This window comes from Chrysochloris asiatica, unplaced genomic scaffold, assembly GCF_000296735.1.
Source record: "Chrysochloris asiatica unplaced genomic scaffold, ChrAsi1.0 scaffold00035, whole genome shotgun sequence".
NCBI lineage: Eukaryota > Metazoa > Chordata > Mammalia > Afrosoricida > Chrysochloridae > Chrysochloris > Chrysochloris asiatica.
Genome location: NW_006408553.1, coordinates 8,266,455 through 8,286,319, shown reverse-complemented (window position 1 = coordinate 8,286,319; position 19,865 = coordinate 8,266,455). Strand labels below are relative to the sequence as shown.

The 19,865-nt window shown below is 41.8% G+C and overlaps 1 protein-coding gene across 1 annotated transcript in view; it reads right to left on the bottom strand.

Moving 5' to 3' along the window:
- Positions 1–573: 573 nt before the first annotated feature.
- The window catches only part of LOC102830554 (secreted frizzled-related protein 1-like), a 68,584-nt gene continuing 49,292 nt past the window's right edge, over positions 574–19,865 (bottom strand). Inside the window, exon 3 of the mRNA XM_006859937.1 lies at positions 574–896. Coding sequence (XP_006859999.1) covers positions 574–896 — 323 coding nt within the window. The remainder of the gene's footprint in view (positions 897–19,865) is intronic.

Here is a 19,865-nt window from a genome sequence, read left to right as displayed (position 1 = left end):
ACTGATCTTAAATTGTCAGTGTGGTCTGTGTCTGTTTCGGTCTAAAACAGGCTGGAAGAGACATGACTCTAGCTGAAAGCAACGTGGTTTAACAATAGCTCATACGGACTAGTCCCAAAGCTAGAGATTAGCCGATAGATCCACAAGCAATCTGTTGCAGAACTTGGTGTTTGTGGATATCTGTCACTTCTTTGCCTAATCCTTTCTTCCTACTGACAAATAGTTTCTTGCTTAGTGGCTGTGTCTCTGGATGGAATGGTTTTTTGCACCTCTTTTATTGCAGAGTGACATGCCATTTCACACTGCAGTTCTCAAAAAATGGCTTCCTAAGCTAAACGGTCCTTTCCTTATCTTAATGTGCAGCTTTAAATATTGGCTATACAGGGGTCTGGAGCATGCTATGGAGGAAGGAGTGGGAATGCTGTAAGAACAAAGCCAACTGGATTACAACGTCCACTACCAAGGGAAGGAGCAATGCATATGAACCTCCAAGGGGGTCCAGGGTTGTCCCGCTCTTTCCCCACCCCTCGGCCCCAACCCACCGGCTCCCTCCCCGGCCCGCCCCCAGGACGATCACTTAAAGACAGACTGGAAAGTCGGACATTCATGATTTTTCATCTTCTTCATGAAGTTTTTGAATTCCTTGTTTTTCTTGTCCCACTTGTGGATCGCTGTCAGCAAGTACTGGCTCTTCACCTTCCGCCCCATGATGAGAAACTGGTGGTTGAGGTTGTCCAGCTGGTGGCAGGGGCAGTCAGCCCCATTCTTCAGGTATAAGACAAGCTTCTTTAGTTCCTTCTTCTTGATAGGCCCCAGCTTCAGGGGCTTCTTCTTTTTGGGGACAATCTTTTTGTCACCATTTTCTTTTTTCACTTCTTTTATTTTCATCCTCAGTGCTAGAAATGGGGAGGGGGAAGGGAGGACGACAAGAGGAGAGAAGAAGAAAAGACATGTTTTAGAGCATACTTTTTCATCTAAAACAGCAACCCAATTTTACGGCTAAGGAAGATGGTAAAAAAGAATACAAATAGCAAGTAAAAGGAGGAGGCATTTTATAAACAAAAATCCAGGCCTTGGTTACTCTCTGTGCTACTGATTCTGACCCATTGGTTTGTGTGTCTCATGGCAGCTCAACAATTTCATGGGGTGCCATAAATAGATTTTCAAAGTCAAATCATACTTCTTTTCCTTAAATTTCAGCAACTTAGATATCATACAATGCTTTAAAAGAAGGGAACTATATAATCCTACGTAATTCATATAATCTAATGCTATGTTGTTGTTGTTAAGTGCTGTCGTGTCGATTCTGACCCATAGTGACCCTGTATAGGGTTTCCAAGGAGCAGCTGGTGAGCTTGAACCGCCAACCTTGCAGTTCCAACGACTTTGCAGTCTGACACATTAAACCCACAGCACCACACCAGGACTCCAATAAGACACATGGAATCTATTTTTGCACCGTTGCAAATGAAAAATTAAAGAGTACTTCAAATTGTCACACTTGGGTGCATCAAACACAGAAGTCCAACTGCAGCATCAAAATAATTAGGGTCTGTAAGACTGAATCTCTAAGGCAGTTTTTTAACTGCCCACACCAAGCCACCCCATCGAGTTGATTTCGGCTCATAGTAACCCGATATAGGGTTTCTTAGATTGTAAATCTATACAGGAGCAGACAGCTTCATCTTGTTCCCCAGGAGTGGATGGTGGGTTTGAACTGCTGACCTTGTGGTTAGCAACCCAGCACCTCATGCACAGTGCTACCAGGGGTCCTTGTTTTAATAGCGGGGACCGTTGATATTCTGTCAGCACAGAAAGGAGTGCCTTGTAGAGTCAGACTCTACTCTGACTTCCTGACAGATGAGAGCATGTCCTGGTGAAATCCTCATAGCTAAACTGTGGTGCTACTTTCTGCCACAAATCTTCACATGAGCTTCTTCTGTTACCATAATAACCAGCCCATCCATTAACTCCACCTTCTTTTGTCTCTATAGATCCTGAATTAACATCATTTTAACCCCTGGACTAACTGTTTTACTGATAGGTGTACAGCATCTATTGCTGGGAATAAACTGGTGTGAAGGCACATTTTCAGCTGGGAAAGCACTAAATACATGAAGCCACTGATAGATAATATCTCTGGGCAGGAAGGTCCTTTTTGATTAATTTCCCTTTAAGACTGGCCAGTCCAGGTATTTCCAAAGGAACTGAGAAATGTATTTTTTAAATGATAGTCACAAAATAATTTAGTTATCCTCTGAACTCTCATGAATTCAAAATTACCTAGCCCTCTCTTTCAATAACTCAAAGTTTCTACCCACATTCCATAAGGGAAGTTGTGAACCTGAAGTAAATAATAGTAGCTAACAAGTATACGGAGTTCCTGAGCTGTGCTAGCCAAAAGGGTGTCAGTTGAACTCCATTCAAAGGCACCTCTGAAGAAAGGTGTGGTAATCTACTTAGGAAAACAATCAGTCATTGACAATCCTAGGGAATACAGTTCTAGTCTCTTATATTCATGATATATTATGATATACATAATTGCTGAAAACCAGTTGACAGCAATTGATTTGGTGTTTTAACAGCTATAAAACATATGGCATGTCAGAAATTGTATATGCATTTTCTTATTTAAGCTGAATTTCATGAGGAAGATGCCATTATTTCCCCCATCTAACAGATAATGAGACTGGGGTTACGTTTATTTGTCCAAAGTCATCAATCATGAACTTAGACCATTATGTCCATACTGACTCTATGGTTTCAAATTTTTTTGTAATGAACCATGTGAAAGTTGGACAATGAATAAGGAAGACTATAGAAGAACTGATGCATTTGAGTTATGGTGTTGGAGAATATTAAAAGTACCATGGACTGTCAAAAGAACAAACAAATCTGTGTTGGAAGAAGTACAGCCAGAATGCTCCTCAGAAGACAGGATGCCCAGACTTTGTCTCTCATACTTCGGACATATTACCAGGAGGAATAATATGTCCTCGAGACAGACATCAGGCTTAGTAGAGTGGAGAGACAGTGAAAAAGAGGGAAGCCCCCAATAAGATGGACTGGCACAGTGGCAGCAACAATGGATGGGCTCAAGCATAGCAGCCATTGTGAGGATGAAGCAGGACCAGGTGGTGTTTCATTCTGTTGTACATAGGGTCATTATGAGTCAGAAGCAAGTCAACAGCACTTGATAAGAGCACTTGATTAAATGGACTGAAATGTAGAGCATAGAGTTTGGACCTGCCTTCCAGTTCCACAGACATTTCAAAAAAACTTTACTTGAAATGGGAAAAGAGACTACTCTGGGCAAAAGAAAGCTGCATTTGTGATTTTATTACTTAACATTTAGTTGATGAGAAAACCATACCTTTGGCTAATCCAAGAATAAAGAGGAGAAAAAAAAAAATCCTTGGAACAAATCTTTAATGAAAGTGTCAAAGCCAGTAAATTGAACACGGTTCTACTGCTTCAGATCCTTACATCTACTTAACTAACCAGTTGCTGTTGCGTTGACTCCGACTCAGACTCAAGGCAATCGCATGTGTGTCAGAGTAGAACTGAGCTCCATAGGGTTTTTAACGGCTGATTTTTCAGAAGCAGATAGCCAGGTCTTTTTTCTAAGGCACCTATGGCTGGATGAGAACCTCTAACCTTTCGGTTTAGCAGCCATGTGTGCTAACTCAAGATGCATATAATATCCCTTGAGAAATGCCCTGCTCCTGAGGGTGGCAGCAGTTTCAGGAATAGGGCACTGAAGATCAGAATATTCTAGTTGAGGAATAACTTGACCTCTCAGGATGTTTCAGACTTCCTGGTATGTATAAGTGGCTTAAGTTTAGCTCTCCAGTAAATTCCTCTCTTGTCTGCACTTTCCTAGTGACTTTTCTCCAGGGCAGAAGTAAAAACCTACTGACTTCTTGACTTCTGGTGAGATTCAACATTTACCAGATGTACAGTGGTGAGCCAGTGCTGTGTCCTTCCCAGGGCTCGTCCTTCACCCACACCCACTAGTCCCAGTGATTGTGAGGATGCTGCATTCCCACCCCCCCATTGTGAACAGAGTGCAGTGGGGACCAGGAGCTGGAACGCAGCAGGTACAAAGTACAGAGACCACACCTGCAACATCTCACCGCAGACATCCCCAAGTCAGCCCATTTCCAGCCTGTTTCAGCTGCCCCTGTGGCCTTACAGTCCCTGTACCACGTGGTTCCCTTAGTTAAGAGAAGATGCCCCCTGCTCCCATCTATGGTTCCCTGAATGGGAAAAGTTCTCAGTGGGTAGATGCTGCCCAGACCGAGACAAAGTCAAAGTCTCCATCACTCTTCTGCAAAAACAGCTAAAGGGGCTGGGAGAAAGGTTGCAAAGAACATTGCTCAGAGCAACAGAGTAAGGGCAGTTCTGTTCCTTTCACAAGAGCTTCCAAAAATGACTCCAGGTGTTGCCAAGCTATTTCCCAAAACTACGGCTAGAAACCAAGCAAGACTATAGTTTTCGGTTAAGTGACATTTAGGTGGTTCTGACTCACAGTGACCCTGTACAGGGTTCCCAGGAGTGGCTGGTGGGTTTGAACTACAGACCTTGTGGTGAACAGTGCAGTGCTTATCCTACAATGCCTCACTTTCTGCAGAGGAGTGAGCCTTCGTTTACTGAGGCCTCACCGTGTGCCAGGCTCTGGAATAGGGACTCTCTAGAAGGCATCTAGAGGGGCCCTGGTGGCACAGTGGTTAGACACTCAGCAGCTGAAACACAAGGTTGGCGGTTTGAACCCACCAGCAGCTCCACAGGAGACAAGCCCTGGTGATCTGCTCCTACAAAGACGACAGCCTAGGAAACTGTATGGCTTCATGGGTAGGAATTGACTCAAGGGCACATAGCATATGGCTCCTTACGTCACGTTAAGAAGGCATCCTTACTGTTTTATTACAGTCAAGGGCAAGGACCCAAGGTTATGTGCTCATCAGGAAAAGGCCAGTTTCTGATTGGCAGAATCAGGATTAGAACACACACCAAGCCCCAAAGTCACAATCTTTCTTACCATACCATGACTCGAATGGTATTGCTTCAGTGGAAACTATTTCAATCTTTTGATTGTGTTGCTTTTAATCATAACTCAAAAAATGATGTTCCTTTGCCATGACCGTGTAAAGGAATTTCGTTTACATGGGTGGGGGGAGCGGGAAGGGGAAACGAAGGGAAATCAAATGATGGAAATGTGTTATGCATTAGTCTCCCTGTCTCTCTCTTTTTTTTCTGGCCATTTGACTCACTCTCTTTTTTCTTTTTGAGGTGGGGATAGTAGGGAAGGGGGGAGGCACATATGGCCAGAAATTACTAACATCTTTCTATCTTTCCTGGGTTTATTTTAGGGATGCAGATTACCAACAATGTTTGGATAGGCGATCAGCTGTCCAAGGCTGAGTTCCTTGTAGACATGAGTGCAATCTCCCGCCATGCCACACCTAGCGCCTGCTGGGGCAGAGGTAGCGGCATCCCAGGAATAGCCTGGTGTGGATCACAATTCCCCACCATGCTGGCAGTGCCTAGACCCAAGGGATTTATCCATAGGTTGTATTCACAGTTTTTAATGCAAACCGTGGTGGGCAGGGAACAGAAGCCTCCAGAAGCAGCTGCTGGAGTTGGTGTGCTGGAGAGAGCACTGGGGCCTGGATTCTAACTATAACCACAGAATCTGGTTTGGAACTCCCCACATGTCAGTTTTTCATCTGTTAAGTACACAATGCAGTCTGGGCAATGCTGGACAGCCAGCAACATTCGTCTTGAGCACATATCCTCCACCTGAGCTCCTTCTCTTTCCAGGGGCCCTTCTCATCCTAGGGGATAATGGTGCCATTACCCTCGAAGACCAACCTTTAACAGTTGGTCTGTGAACTAAAAATAAACTTTGGGAAAAAAATGAAAAAATGCTTCATTTTCTTAGCAACAACTTAACATCCTTTAAGGTAAGACATTACTCCCACATATGGGTCATTGCCAGTAAGAGTGTTCTCTCCAGACTTCCTACACTACTAGTGGGACTGTTAAATGGTGGTATAGAAAATGGCATGGCGCTTCCTCAAAAAGTTGCAAACAGAAATGCTACATGACCCAGCAAGCCCTCTACTTGGTATATATCTTAAAGAAATAAGAGTCACTACATGAACAGATGTGTGCACACCCATGTTCATCACAGCACAATTCACATTAGCAAAAAGATGTGGGCACCCTTGGTGCCCATCAATGGAAGAATGGATAAACTTTGGACACACATACATACAACGTTAAAAGACGATGATCAATCTTTGAAACACCTAATAACATGGATGAACTTGGAGGACATTACGCTGAGTGAAATTAAACAATCACAAAAGAGCAAATATTGTATGAGACCACTATTGCAAAAATCAAGAAAAGGTTGCCACCTTAAAAGAAATATTCATTGATGGCTATCAGGAATGAGAGGGAAGGGAGAGAGATAAATTGATTAGAGGGTAGATACGTGCTAATCTGGGTGAAGGGGAAGGTAATCTACACTATGAAGAAAGTTGGCAGAAGAATGTTGAAGGCATGGAAAGGCATGGAGAGGAGTGTAAGGGTTAAAGGCAACACAGAGGTATATACTGCTACATACACAATCCTGCAATAATGATGTTACAGGAAGATACATGGATAAACACACAGGATGACCAAGTATGAAACGCAGAGCAGGAGAATACCCACAGATATATAAAGGTTTGATAGAGGATATGTATACATGGGTATTTACCTTTGCTGCAAATATATCCATGAATGCGGTGGTGCATACAGGGGGCACAGTTATGAAAACTTCTTAGACATCACCAAGCACCTAGAGGGAAGAAGTCAGTTGGCCTGTATAGCCCCTTAGAACTCAGGACCATGGTTTTGTGGGACACCATGGTCAGCTGGCATACAATCCAAAAATACAAGGTTTTACATCCTATTTTGGTGAGTAGTGACTAGGGTCTTAAAGCTCATAATTGGCTACCTAAGGTGAAACTTGTACTCTCCCTATCCAGAGGAAAGAGAGAGGAGTGATAAAAATGAAAGATGTTTGGAAACAATTAGTCCAATGGACTAATGGAACCCATGAGCATCAGTCTCCATGATCCTGAAACCAAAAGAACTAGATGGTATCCAGCTACCACTACCAATTGCTCTCAAACAGATCACATTAGAAAGTCCTGGATAGAGTAGGAAAAACTATGGAATGAAACTCAAAATGATTAAAAAAAAAAAAGACGAGGCTTATTGGCCTTTATCACCCTTCAGGTCTACAGTTGAACTCACCCCTGTGGCACAATTTTCAGCCACGCAACAGGTATGTCTACAGGGGAAACAGAAAAGCTAGTTAAGTTAGGCATACCGTAGAATGGTCAAGCATTGGAGATCAAAGACGCAGCCTTTGAAATGGGAACTACAAGGAGGAAGTTTGAAACCAAGTGTCTATAGTTTGTTGAATGTAAAACTGATGATTTGTTCTGTAAGCCTTCACTCAATTCACAATCAACTCATAGAGGCCCTGAGTATTTCAGAGTAAAACTGTGCTTCACGCAGATTTCAATGGCTTTGAGTTTTAAAAGTAAATCATTAGGTCTTTCTTACCAGCCACCTCCAGGTAGGTCTGAGCAAACTTTTGGTTAGTAATCATGGGCTACCCATGGAAATAGTAAGAATTCAGGAACCCAGAACACTTGAAATCATAAAAGTTGATGCTGTAAGTAGAAGCTACCTAGGTTTGTTTTGACTTTAAAATAATAGCTCCTTCTGTGGGTTACTGCGCTGCACTGCAAGGTTGGTTTGAACCACAAGGTCAATGGTTCAAGCTCACCAGCCACTTCTCGGAAACCCTATACAGGGTTGCTGTGAGTTAGAATCGACTCAATGGTACTTAAACACAAAAACCAACAAGTTAGCCTTTAAAGTCTGAGTCCACAGTCACCTCAGCCCTATTTTTTGTTCAAAAAGTATACTTGCTTTGGTAGCTGCCTTCCCATGCGCTTCCGTCATTTTTCTGAGACTGAAATGAGAATAGGAATCTTGTTACACCTATTCCAAACTCATACTTTCTTCAAAGCCATCTCTCCCTCCTGACTTCCCTTCTACTAATAGAGCCTTTATTCTTCCAACTTCCTAGATACGGTACTTGGAAGTAAGGCAACTCTTACCAAGTGATTACCAAGTGCCAATCAAAGAAGTGGAGTTACTGCATGGATCTAAGACCTGGTGAGAAAGTAGGAATGGGGCTGAGGGAGAAATCAGATTTGTGAGTCATATGATTACAGGTAATAGCTAAAATGAAGGCCGTAGAGGGATAGCAGAGAAAGAGGGCTTTCCTGGAAAGGATGGTGAGGTGAAGAAGAATTAGGATAAAGGTCATCAGGAAGGTAAATAAACTATGACCACACTTATAAGGAGCTCTGGTAGCGTAGTGGTTACGAATCGGGCTGCGAACCTTAAGGTCGGCGGTTCGAAACGACCAGCTGCTCTGCGGGAGAAAGATGAGGCTTTCTACTCCCGTAAAGATTTACACCCTCGGAAACCCTATACAGGGTCGCTATGGGTCGGAACCAACTCGATGGCACATAACAACAACAGTTATATGAAACAGACAAATGTATAGAGACCAAAAGGAGCCCAGGTGGCACAACGGTTAAGCAGATAGCTATTAAGTAAGAGGTTGGCAGTCCGAATCTACCAGCTTCAAGGAAGAAAGACCTTCAAGATGACGACAGCCTAGGAAACCTGAAGGAACAGTTCTACTCCGTCCTACAAGGTTGCTAAGAGTTGAAATAGACTTGGTGGTATACACAACAACATGAGACCAAAGTTTATTCAGGGTTACCAGACATGGGATGGCGATGGAGTCATTGCTTACGGAGGCACTAAGGTTCTATTAATGGTGGCAGGATAATTGGGAGTTAAACAGAATAACATGATGAACATAACACATGTCACCGAATTGTGCATGTACAGATTGTTGAACTGGCAAATGTTTTGTTATAGAAAAACTTTAACAATACAAATATATATACATATATTTTAAAGTTATCAGAGGTACACATGGAAAACCAAGTCGTCAAATGTCACAAAAGCCATAGCAGAAAAGCATTCCAAATGGAGAAAGCATTCATCCATCCCAGTGTTACAGAGCTGGAGAAGAATGAGATCCAAAAAGAAATGACCAGATCTGGTGATCTGATGTCACTGATGACCTCTGGGAAGCCACAAGAGGAAGGAGCAATGGTGAATTTCAGGGAGTTAAAAAGCAAAGACAATAGGAGGTGGTGGGAAAAAAGTGTGCTGTACAGCACATGCAACTATGGGAGTCAGGAGAAACCTGCAGCCTGACATCTGACTTGGAACTTGCCCATTTCTATAATTGTGTGAGCAATTTCCTTGCATAAGCCTCTTTATAAATATACATATATATATATATATATATATATATATATATATATGCTTCATTGTGTAAATGCATTGACTGTGTGAATCATGACAAACTATGGATAGCATTTTGAAGAGTGGAAATTCCAGAACACTTAACTGTGTTCATGAAGAAGCTGTACTAGACTAAGAGATAGTCATTCAAACAGAACGAGAGGATACTGAATGGTTTAAAATCCAGAAAAGTATAAATATATCAAAGTTACATCTTTTCATCATATTGATTCAATCTGTATGCTGATAAAATAATCGAAGAAAACTGGATTATATGAAGAAGACTATGGCATCAGGATTGGAGGAAGACTCATCAACTCATTAACAATCTGTGATATGCAGATGATATAACCTTGCTTGCTGGAAGCAATGAAGACTTGAAATACTTACTGATACAGATCCAAGAAGACAGTCTTCCATTGTACCTCAATTGCAATTCAATTGAGATTGCACCTCAATATGAAGAAAACAAAAATTCTCACCACTGGACCAATATAAAGATGATAAATGGAGAAAAGATTGAAGTTGCCAAATACTTCATTTTCTTTGGATCCACAATCAATGGTCATGGATGCAGAAGTCAAGAAATCAGATGACAAACTGTATTAGGCAAATTCGCCATACCAGGCCTCTTTAAAGTGTTCAAGAGTAAAGATGCCTGTCTGAAGACTAAGGTGCCCCTGACCCAAGTATTTTGAATCACCTCACATGTATGCGAAAGTTGGACAATGAATAAGGAAAATCCGTAGAAGAATGGATGTATTTGAATTATGGTATTGGTAAAGAATATTGAAAGCACCATGGACTGTCAGAGAACAAACAAATCTGTCTTAGAAGAAGTGCAGCCAGAATGCTCCTTAGAAGCCAAATGATGAGACTTTGTTTCTTGTACTTTGGATACATCATGAAGGACCAGTCCTTAGAGAAGAACATGATTGGTAAAGTGGAGGGTCGGAGAAAAGAAGATGTAAGAGATTAACACAGTGGCAGAAACAATGGATTGAAATATAATAACCATTGTGAGGATGGCTCAGGACCAGGTATTGTTTCATTCTGTTATGCATAGGGTCACTATTAGTCAGAACCAACTTCATGGCATCTAACAACAATAGAAGCTTTACTAGTTTTGCTTCTTTAGAAAATTCAGCATAAGACACTGATATTAGGTGATCTGACAGAAAGATCAGTAATTAATTCATAATGTTGTCATAGACCCAGTACAGGATTTCCAAGGAACAGTTGGTGTGTTTGAACTGCTGACCTTGTGGTTCACAGTTTGGTGCTGATCCTACAGTGCTACACCAGGAGAAACATGAAAAGCTAAGCAAATAAGCAAGCATTTACTATCTCAAGGAAAATCAAAATGACGTACAAGAAAGAAAATATAAATGCAGTGTATTACATGGCTCAGCTGCAAATAATATGTACATACTGAGAATTAAGCTTTAAACATTAATTTTATCAAAATATGGCAAAAAATATTGGAAGAAATGGGGAGAGGACATGGAGAAAGTGTAAGAGAGTTACACCTTGATCGTCCATTAACAGGAAATCAATAGATAATGTCTTAAAATAAAAATCAAGAAATCAAAACATTAGCATGTTATTTATTTACTCCATATTGCTAAATATCACACAAGACAGCTAGAACAGTTGAGAACAGTTACGCAGGGGTATGGGAATTAGAGGTGGGAAGGGGACTGCAGGATTTTGTTACGTCTATTAGACTTTTTAAAATATATACACGATTTTTGTTTTTGTTTTATTTTTTATAATCTTTTCACTTTCCTGTTTGAACAGACAAGAGTAGTTGCAGCCTCAGTTATAGCTTCATAAGGGATTGTTTGAATAAGAACTCCACTGATTTTCTTCCTGGGTTTTCCCCCCTGCTATTTGGAGCCAGGGAGGGCTATTACACAGATCTAGTGAAATCCCCTTCCTTTTCAGATACAAAATTAGCTTCGAATTTGGATTATTTAAACTGGAAAGGACACGAAATCTAGTTCAACTGACACTCTGAAAGGCTACCTGACTTGCCCCAAGGTCATATAGCTGGAGACTAGAATCTGTTCTCCTACCTCTCCACCGAGAGCTTTTTGCTTTCTTCCATAGTTCTGAGAAGAAAAACCAAAGTAGACAAATGAGGTCCCAGTAGATTCTAATTACTACTGGACAAGCGCTTTGGATATATTTTCTTCCAAAAGTACCGATGAAAAATCATTTCTGGGCTGACAACCTTGATTCCTAGGTTACTGTCTTTTCCCCCTCAATTCCTTTTGTTTTCAGACAGGGCTTTTGTTAGGTGCCTTTGGGTTGGTTCTTAACCATACATAGCAATCCCCATAATGCGCCTGACTGCAAAGTCATTTGAACTGCAAGGTTGGCTATTCAAGCTCACCAGCTGCTCCTTGGAAACCATAAATAGGGTCGCTATGGGTTGGAACTGATTTGATGGCACTTAACAACAAGTACTTGACCTCAAAATCAGTTGGATTTGCAAGGTTGGTGGTTCAAATTCACTAGCTGCTCCTCAGAAACCCTATGCAGGGTTGTTATACGTTGGAACTGACTGTATGGCACTTAACAACAACAACAATATAGTAGGGGTGGGGAACATCTGGCCCATGGGTTGTATAAGATTTCTCTGTTTCCAGCAGGAGCTAGGTTTGGAATCATTAACATCAGCAATGTGATGGCTGGAACTGTGGTTGCCTTGGTAGGGCCAGACCAAATGATTTCACCTGCCTTATGCAACCTATGCACCGGATGTTCCCCACCCGTACTATGCTGTTGTTAAGTGTCATAGAGTCAGCTTTGACCCATAGCAACCCTTCATAAGATTTCCGAGGAGTGGCTTGAACCACTTACTTTGCAGTTCAAACCGACTTTGCAGTCCAGCGCATTAACCCACAGTGCCACACCAGGACTCCTACTATAGAGGATTGTTACGAATCTACTATGTTGTTGTTGTTGTTAAGTGCCATCAAGTATGTTCCAACCCATAGAAACCCTGAGGAGTGACTGGTGAACTTGAACCACCGACACTGTGGTTCAAATGACCTTGCAATCCAGCGCATTAACCCACAGCGCCATGCCAGGACTCCGTGAGTCTACTATAGAAGGTCGCTATGAGTTGGAATTGACTCGATGGCAGTGGGTTTGGTTCTGGAGTTTAAGCCAGAAAGGAGCCCTGGTAGTACATGGGTTAAGCGCTGGGATGCTGGCCACAAGGCCAGTGGTTCAAACCCACCAGCATTCCATGGGATAAAGATGAGGCTGTCTGCTCTTATAAAGATTAAACCTCGGAAACCCTACATAGGGCTGCTCTGAGTCGAATGGCAGTGAGTTAAGCCATGGTGAGAGAGAGGGCTGAATTTTATTTCTCAGCCCAAGTTTCACAAATCTCTTGGGTGGGCAACCCTGAGGGAGAATGCGCCAATCCCCAAATCCAACTGTGCAAATGAGATTTGGTAATAGCGCTGGGTAAGGACCCTTGGCTGTGAACACTGTAGCCTCATTCCAACACTCAGCAGAGGGTCTGGGCACCATGGAAAGCTGCCTTTGAGGCATTAGGGCCCCAAAGAGCCCAAATGACAAAAGCCCTGCAATGGCAGCTTCACTGAGTCCTGGGTTCCCAGCAGGAGCCAGGCTTGGAATCATTTATTTGTTTAGCAAAGAAAGGGGTTTGCACTTTGTCACAATAACTCAGACTTTCCCTGGACCACAAACCACACACTGGATGCTTACGTGCATTTTCTCACTACAAGGACATACATTACCAAAACAAAACAAAACAAAATAAAAAGATTGAAAGCAGCTTTCTTGTTCTTCAATCTACAACAACAACAAAAAAAAAACCCAGCAGATGTAGAAAATGCTCCCGAGTGACTCATTTGGGGGAAATTATTCAGTTGAAGTTGTCCTGTTTTATGGATCTCAGACACCTTGAGGAGGTAACGAATAGGCCAGGCAAAAGGGACCGGTTTGTAACTTTATTGCTCCTCCTAACATACACACACATACACACCCAGCACCAATGCCACCCATCCAAAATCCCACTGCCTAATTGTTTAATTTCATGGATTGTGTTGAATCTCCACTGACTTAAGCTAATGGTGCAAAAAGAAAACCCCATTCAGCAGAGAGCTGCCTGGCTTGGTTTTATTTGGGAAGACGTATGCATTGGAGGTCTGGCAGCAGGGGCATGGGCATCAGAGTGGGACAAAGAATTTAGTCCTTCCTTTTCCAGTAAACTCCTTAATCACTCCCACCCCTACCCCCCAAGCAGGAGGCCAAGGAGAACAGAATCACTTAAATAAAGTCAATCTTCAAGATTGACTGAATCTTGGCTCCAAGCACAGGCAAACCTGCCAAAGCAAACAGCTTTTCCTGCCGCTGGGTCACTGGTTTTTCATTCCTCTCCATTTCTACCCCACAGTGTTCACCCAAATGGCAAGGTGAAGTGTGTGTGGGGCTCTTCTGGAAGGAAAAAAGATGTGGGCAGAGGAGTAGTTTTCAGAACCAATGAAATGGAATTGCCATGAACTTTTCCAGGCTCTAAGGCATGTTTTTAAGACAGTGATTTGCAAACTTAAGTGTCATAACTGTCTCCTGGTTGTTGTTGTTAAGTGCCATCAAGTCAGTTCTGACTCATAGCCACCCTGTGTAGGGTTTCTGAGGAGCAGCTGGTGAGTTTGAACCACCAATCTTGTGGTTCAAACCATCCTCGCTGTCCAGTGCATTATCCTACAGGGCCACACCAGTATCACCTGGAGGACTGCTTAAAAGCACGGACTGCTGAGCCTCCGGAGTTTCTGATCAATAACAACAGGAATTTGCATATCTCATTCCCCAAGTGATGCTGTTTTTCTGGAGACCGTACCTGAATATAATGTGTTTAAAGAGTCTGAAGTGGAGATAGGTTGAGTTATTTGATTTATTGCCTTAGTTTTTCACAGTGACTCACTTTCAGGAATCTTTCTTAGGTGACGTTTTTAAAACATTCCCAAGACCAGGGCAGCACTCCAAACTCAATGAGGCTCAAGCTGAAGGCAATATGATCAGAACAGACATGTCCAAAACCCAGCTGACCTAGAACAAGCTGAGTACAGAATCACTTAAGTCTGTGGTGCCCCTGTCCCACAGCCATGGATGACTACAACGTCAGATGAAGCAAAGGTTTTGACAGCAAGAGGCAGCACATTTCAAATGAAAAGACCCTCAATTTTTGGCTCAGATTGTACCACTAACTTTTTGGCAAATCATTTTACTTCCCCGGGCTTCAGTGTTGTCATTTACAAAATGAAAGTTGGATGAGTTCAGCTCAATTTCCTTTCAAGCATAGGCAAGCCTTCTAAATCTTCCTATTTCCTTTCTGTCTTCAAAATCCAATTTAGAATTGGACATCTCAGATTGTAACTGCTGACCACCACTGAACAGATTTCACTGATCCTCCACTTTACCAAGCATGATGTCCTCCTGTGACTGTTCCTTCCCGATAATATGTCTGAGGTATGAGTGATGAAGTCTCACCATCCGGCTTCCAAGGAACACTCTGGCTGTACTTCTTCCAACACAGATTTATTTGTTCTTTTGCAATCCATGGTACCTTTAATATTCTTCTCCAACACCATAACTCAACTGCATCAATTCTTCTGTGGTCTTCCTTATCCATTGTCCAACTTCCATACGTATACGAAGTTACTGAAAATACCATGGCTTGGGTAAGACATACCTTAGTCCTCAAACTGACATTTTTGCTTTTGAACACTTTAAAGAGATTTTGAGCAGCAGATTGCCTGGTACAAAATGTCATGTGATTTCTTGACTGCTATGTCCACAAATGTTGATAGTGAATCCAAGCAAAATATTTTTTTTGAACATCGATCTTGACTCCATTTATCATGATGTTATTGATTGGTCCCCTAGTGAGGATTTTTTTGTCTTTTAATTGAGGTGCAAACCATAGCGAAGATTGTGGTCCTTGATATTCATCATTAAGTATTTTAATGCTCTTTGCTTTCTACAAGGAAGGTTGTATCATCTGCATATTGCAGGTTTGTGATTGAGTCTTCCTCCAGTCCTGACGCTACATTCTTCTTATATAATCCAGCTTCTCAGATTATTTGCTCAGCATACAAATTAAATAAGTATGGTGAAAGAATACAACCAGGGCACACACCTTTCTTGATTTTAAAACCATTCAGTGTCCCCTTGTTCCGTTCAATTTGAGCGACTGCTTTGAATGACTGCTTCTTGTGCTACGTACAGGTTCGTCCTGTGCACAATTAAGTGTTCTGAAATGCCTGTTCATTGAAATGTTACCCATAGCTTGTGATGATTCACACAGTCAAAAGCCTTTTCATAGTCAATAAAGCTCAGGTTAAAATACTTCTAGAATTCTCTGCTTTCCCCCAAGATCCACCTGACATCAGCAATGATATTCTTCCTTCTATGTCCCCATTGGAATCAGGCTTGGATCTCTGGCATTCCCCTGTAAATGTACTGTTGCAGCCATTTTTTAATCATCTTCAGCAACATGTTACTTGCATGTGATATTAATGATATTGTCCTATAATGTCCACCTTCACTGGGTCACATTCTTTGAAATGGGCACAAATATGGACCTCTTCCAATCAGTTGGCCAGGAAGCTAGCTGTCTTCCAAATTTCTTGGCATAGATGAGTGAGTGCCTCAGTGCCGCTGTCAGTTTGTTGAAAGATTTCAATTTGTATTCCATCAATTCCTTGGTCTTTGCCAATGCCTTCAGCGCACCTTGAACTTCTTTTTTCAATACCATTGGCTCTTGAACATAAAATACCTCTTGAAATGACTGAACATCGACCATTTCTTTATGGTACAGTGACTCTGTGTGTTCCTTCAATCTTATTTTGATGATTTATGCATTATTCAATATTTTGTCCACAGAATCCTTCAATATTTCAAGTTGAGGCTTGAATTTGTTCTTCAGTTCCTTCTGCTTGGGAAATGCTGAGCATATTCTTCCTTTCTGGTTTTCTAACTTCAGGTCTTTGCACATTTCCTTATAATACTTGACACTCTGTCTTCTCGAGCTAAACTTTGAAATTTACTGTTCAGCTCTTTTACCTCCTCACTTTTTCCACTTGCTTTAACATCTCTACTCTGGAGAGCAAGTTTTAAAATCTCTTCCAACATCTATGTTGGTCTTTTCCTTCTTTCTTGTCTTCTTAATGATGTTTTTGATGTCATCCCACAACTCGTCTGGTCTTTGGTCATTAGTATCTAATGCATCAAATCTGTTCTTCAAATGATCTCTAAATTCAGGTGGGATATGTTCAAGGTCATATGTTGGCGCTCGTGGCCTCGTTCAATTTTCTTCAGTGTCAGTCTGAAATTACATATAAGTAAGTGATGGTCTGTTCCAGTCAGCCCCTGGCCTTATTTTGGCTGATTACATAGAGCTTTTCCACAGTCTCTTCCCATAGATGTCGTCAATTTGGTTTCTGTGAATTCCATGTGATGAGGTCCATGTGTATAGTTGTCTTTTTATGTTGTTTTAAAAGAGGCATTTCCAATGAAGAATTCATTGGTCTTGTAAAATTCTGTCATGTGATCTCCAGCATTGTTCCTATCACCAAGGCCATATTTTCCAACTACTGATCCTTCCTCTTTGTTTCCAACATTTGCATTCCAATCACTAGTAATTATCAATATATCTTGATTGTATGTAGGATCAATTTCAGACTGAAGAAGCTGACAGAATTCCTCAATTTCATCATCACTGGCTTTAGTGGTTGGTGCATAACTTTGAATAATAGTGGTATGATTGCTCTTCCTTGTAGGCATATGGATATTATTCTGCCACAGACAGCACTGAACTTCAAGATAGATCCTGAAAAGTTCTTTTTGATGATGATATGATGCCATTCCTCAATTTGTCATTCCCAGCTTAGGAAGCCATATGATTGCCAGATTCAGAATGGCCAACACCAGTCTGTTTCAACTCACTAGTGCCTAGAATACTGATCTTTATGCATTCCAATCTCTTTTATGCAAATTCCAATTTTCTTAGATTCATACTGTGTACATTTCACATTCTGTTCCAATTATCAATGGACGTTTACAGCTGCTTCTCCTCATTTTGAGTTATGCACCATCAGCAAATGAAGATCCCCAAAACTTTACTCCATTCACATCATCACTGTTGACTCTACTTTGACGAGGAAGCTCTTTTTCCCAGTTGTATTTTAAGTGCCTAAAGGGCTCACTTCCCTGCACTATACAATCTCTTAATTATGCTTCTCACTATTTCCCAAACTTTATATGATGAGTATGTAGCTTTCCACCACCCTTTAGTTAATTTGTCATACTCTGGTAGATTACTTGTTATTGCGATGCTAGAAGCTATGACAATGGTATTTCAAACACCAGCACAGTCACACCTGATAAACAGATTTCAGAGAGTTTCCAGACTAAGTCAAATTAGGGGAAAAGTCCTGGTGGTCTACTTCTAAAAACGAATCAGTAAAAACCCTGCAGATCACAACAGAGTTTTGTCCAATATAATGCTGAGAGACGAGCCCTGAAAGTTGTAAGACACACATAATAGTTGCAGCATGGACAAGCATGAAGGTGGCACACCAGTCAACATTTCACTTTGGTCATGCTTACTCAGTAGCAAGTTACATATTTTATCATCAGAAAAGCAAAGAAAGTTCACCAAAAAAGGGAGTTATTTGAGGAAAAGACTTGGGCAAATGAAATGTTTCAAACCTACAGGTCAACCGTCTATGTTGTTGTTGTTGTTAGGTGCCATTGAGTCGGTACCAACTCATAGCGACACAGCAGAACGAAACACTGCCTGATCCTGGGCCAACCTCACTACTGTTGCTAAGCTTGAGTCCATCGATGCTGCCACTTGGCCAATCCATCTCGTTGGGGGTCGTCCTCTTTTTCTCTGACCCTCCACCTTACCAAACATGATATCCTTCTCCAGTGACTGGTCCCTCCTGACACCAGTCTATACTTGTCCAGAAAACAAAAAGGAAATCAAACAGTAAGACAAGAAATGATAATCTACAGATTAACAGCCTGCACCAACCCTGGCCTCATCTACCCTGAGACCAGAAGAACTACTATTGACCATTCTAATCAGGACCACAATACATGGATTCTAAAATGATGGCAGAAAGATGTAGAACAGCACTCAATTTCTTTAAAAGTCTAGCCTTACCGGGTCGATTGAGACTAGAGGGCTCACCAAGACTAATGCTGAGATACTCTTTAAACCTTGAATAGTAACTATGCCCTGATGTCACTGTCTGAAGTTGTCTAGTGCTGCTGTAGCAAAAATACCATTGTGGGTGGCTCTAACAACCAGAAATTCATTCTCTCACACTTTAGGAGGCTAGGAGTCCAAATTGAGAGCACCAGCTCTGGAGAAAGGTCCTATCTAACCTCCTTTCAGCATCTGTAGGTACCAGCAGTCCTTGGAGAGCGTGTATTAGCATCAATTTTTCCATGGATCTAGGAACTTCACAAGGAGCTCTGGTAGCATAGTGGTTAAGAGTCAGGCTGCTAACCTGAAGGTCAGCAGTTTGAAACTACCAGCTGTTTCATGGCAGAAAGATGAGGCTTTCTGCTCCCGTAAAGATTCAGAGCTGTGGAAACCCTATGCAGGGGCACTATGAGTCGGAACCACTGCAAGGTACACCACCACCACCACCAGGACCTTTACAGTGAAGGGACCCCATGTTCAAAGGACACACTTTTCTCCCAGCTCTTCTTTCTTGGTCTCCCCTTTCTGCTCACTTCTGTCTCTTTTTATATCTCAAAAGAGATTGCCTTAAGATACAACCTAGTCCTATCAGTTACATCCAGCCTTATGAACGTCATAGGAGGGAGGATTTACAACACACTAGCTAATTATGTCAGATCAGGGCTGATCACATCACTGGAGTGATTGTATGATATTAGATCTCATCCTGGAGGTGATAACTACATTTTAATAGCTAAACCACTGAGAATTCTGGCCAAGCTGAGTTGACACAAAACCTTAACTATCACAGTCACTTTTTAGACAAGGAACAGATTGGTTCAAATTAAAGAATCTTTTTAAAAACTCCTGTATTTAAGACCAAATGGAGCTCTGGTAGCGTAGTGGTTACGAATCGGGCTGCGAACCTTAAGGTCAGTGGTTCGAAACTACCAGCCGCTCCGTGGAAGAAAGATGAGGCTTTCTACTCCCGTAAAGATTTACAGCCTCGGAAACCCTATACACGGTCGCTATGGGTCGGCACCGACTTGACAGCACATAACAACAACAACAAGGTGAAGGGCCAGAGAAAAAGAGGAAGACACCCAATGAGATGTATTGGCAAAGTGGCAGCATCGATGGACTCAAGAGTGGCAACAAAAGTGAG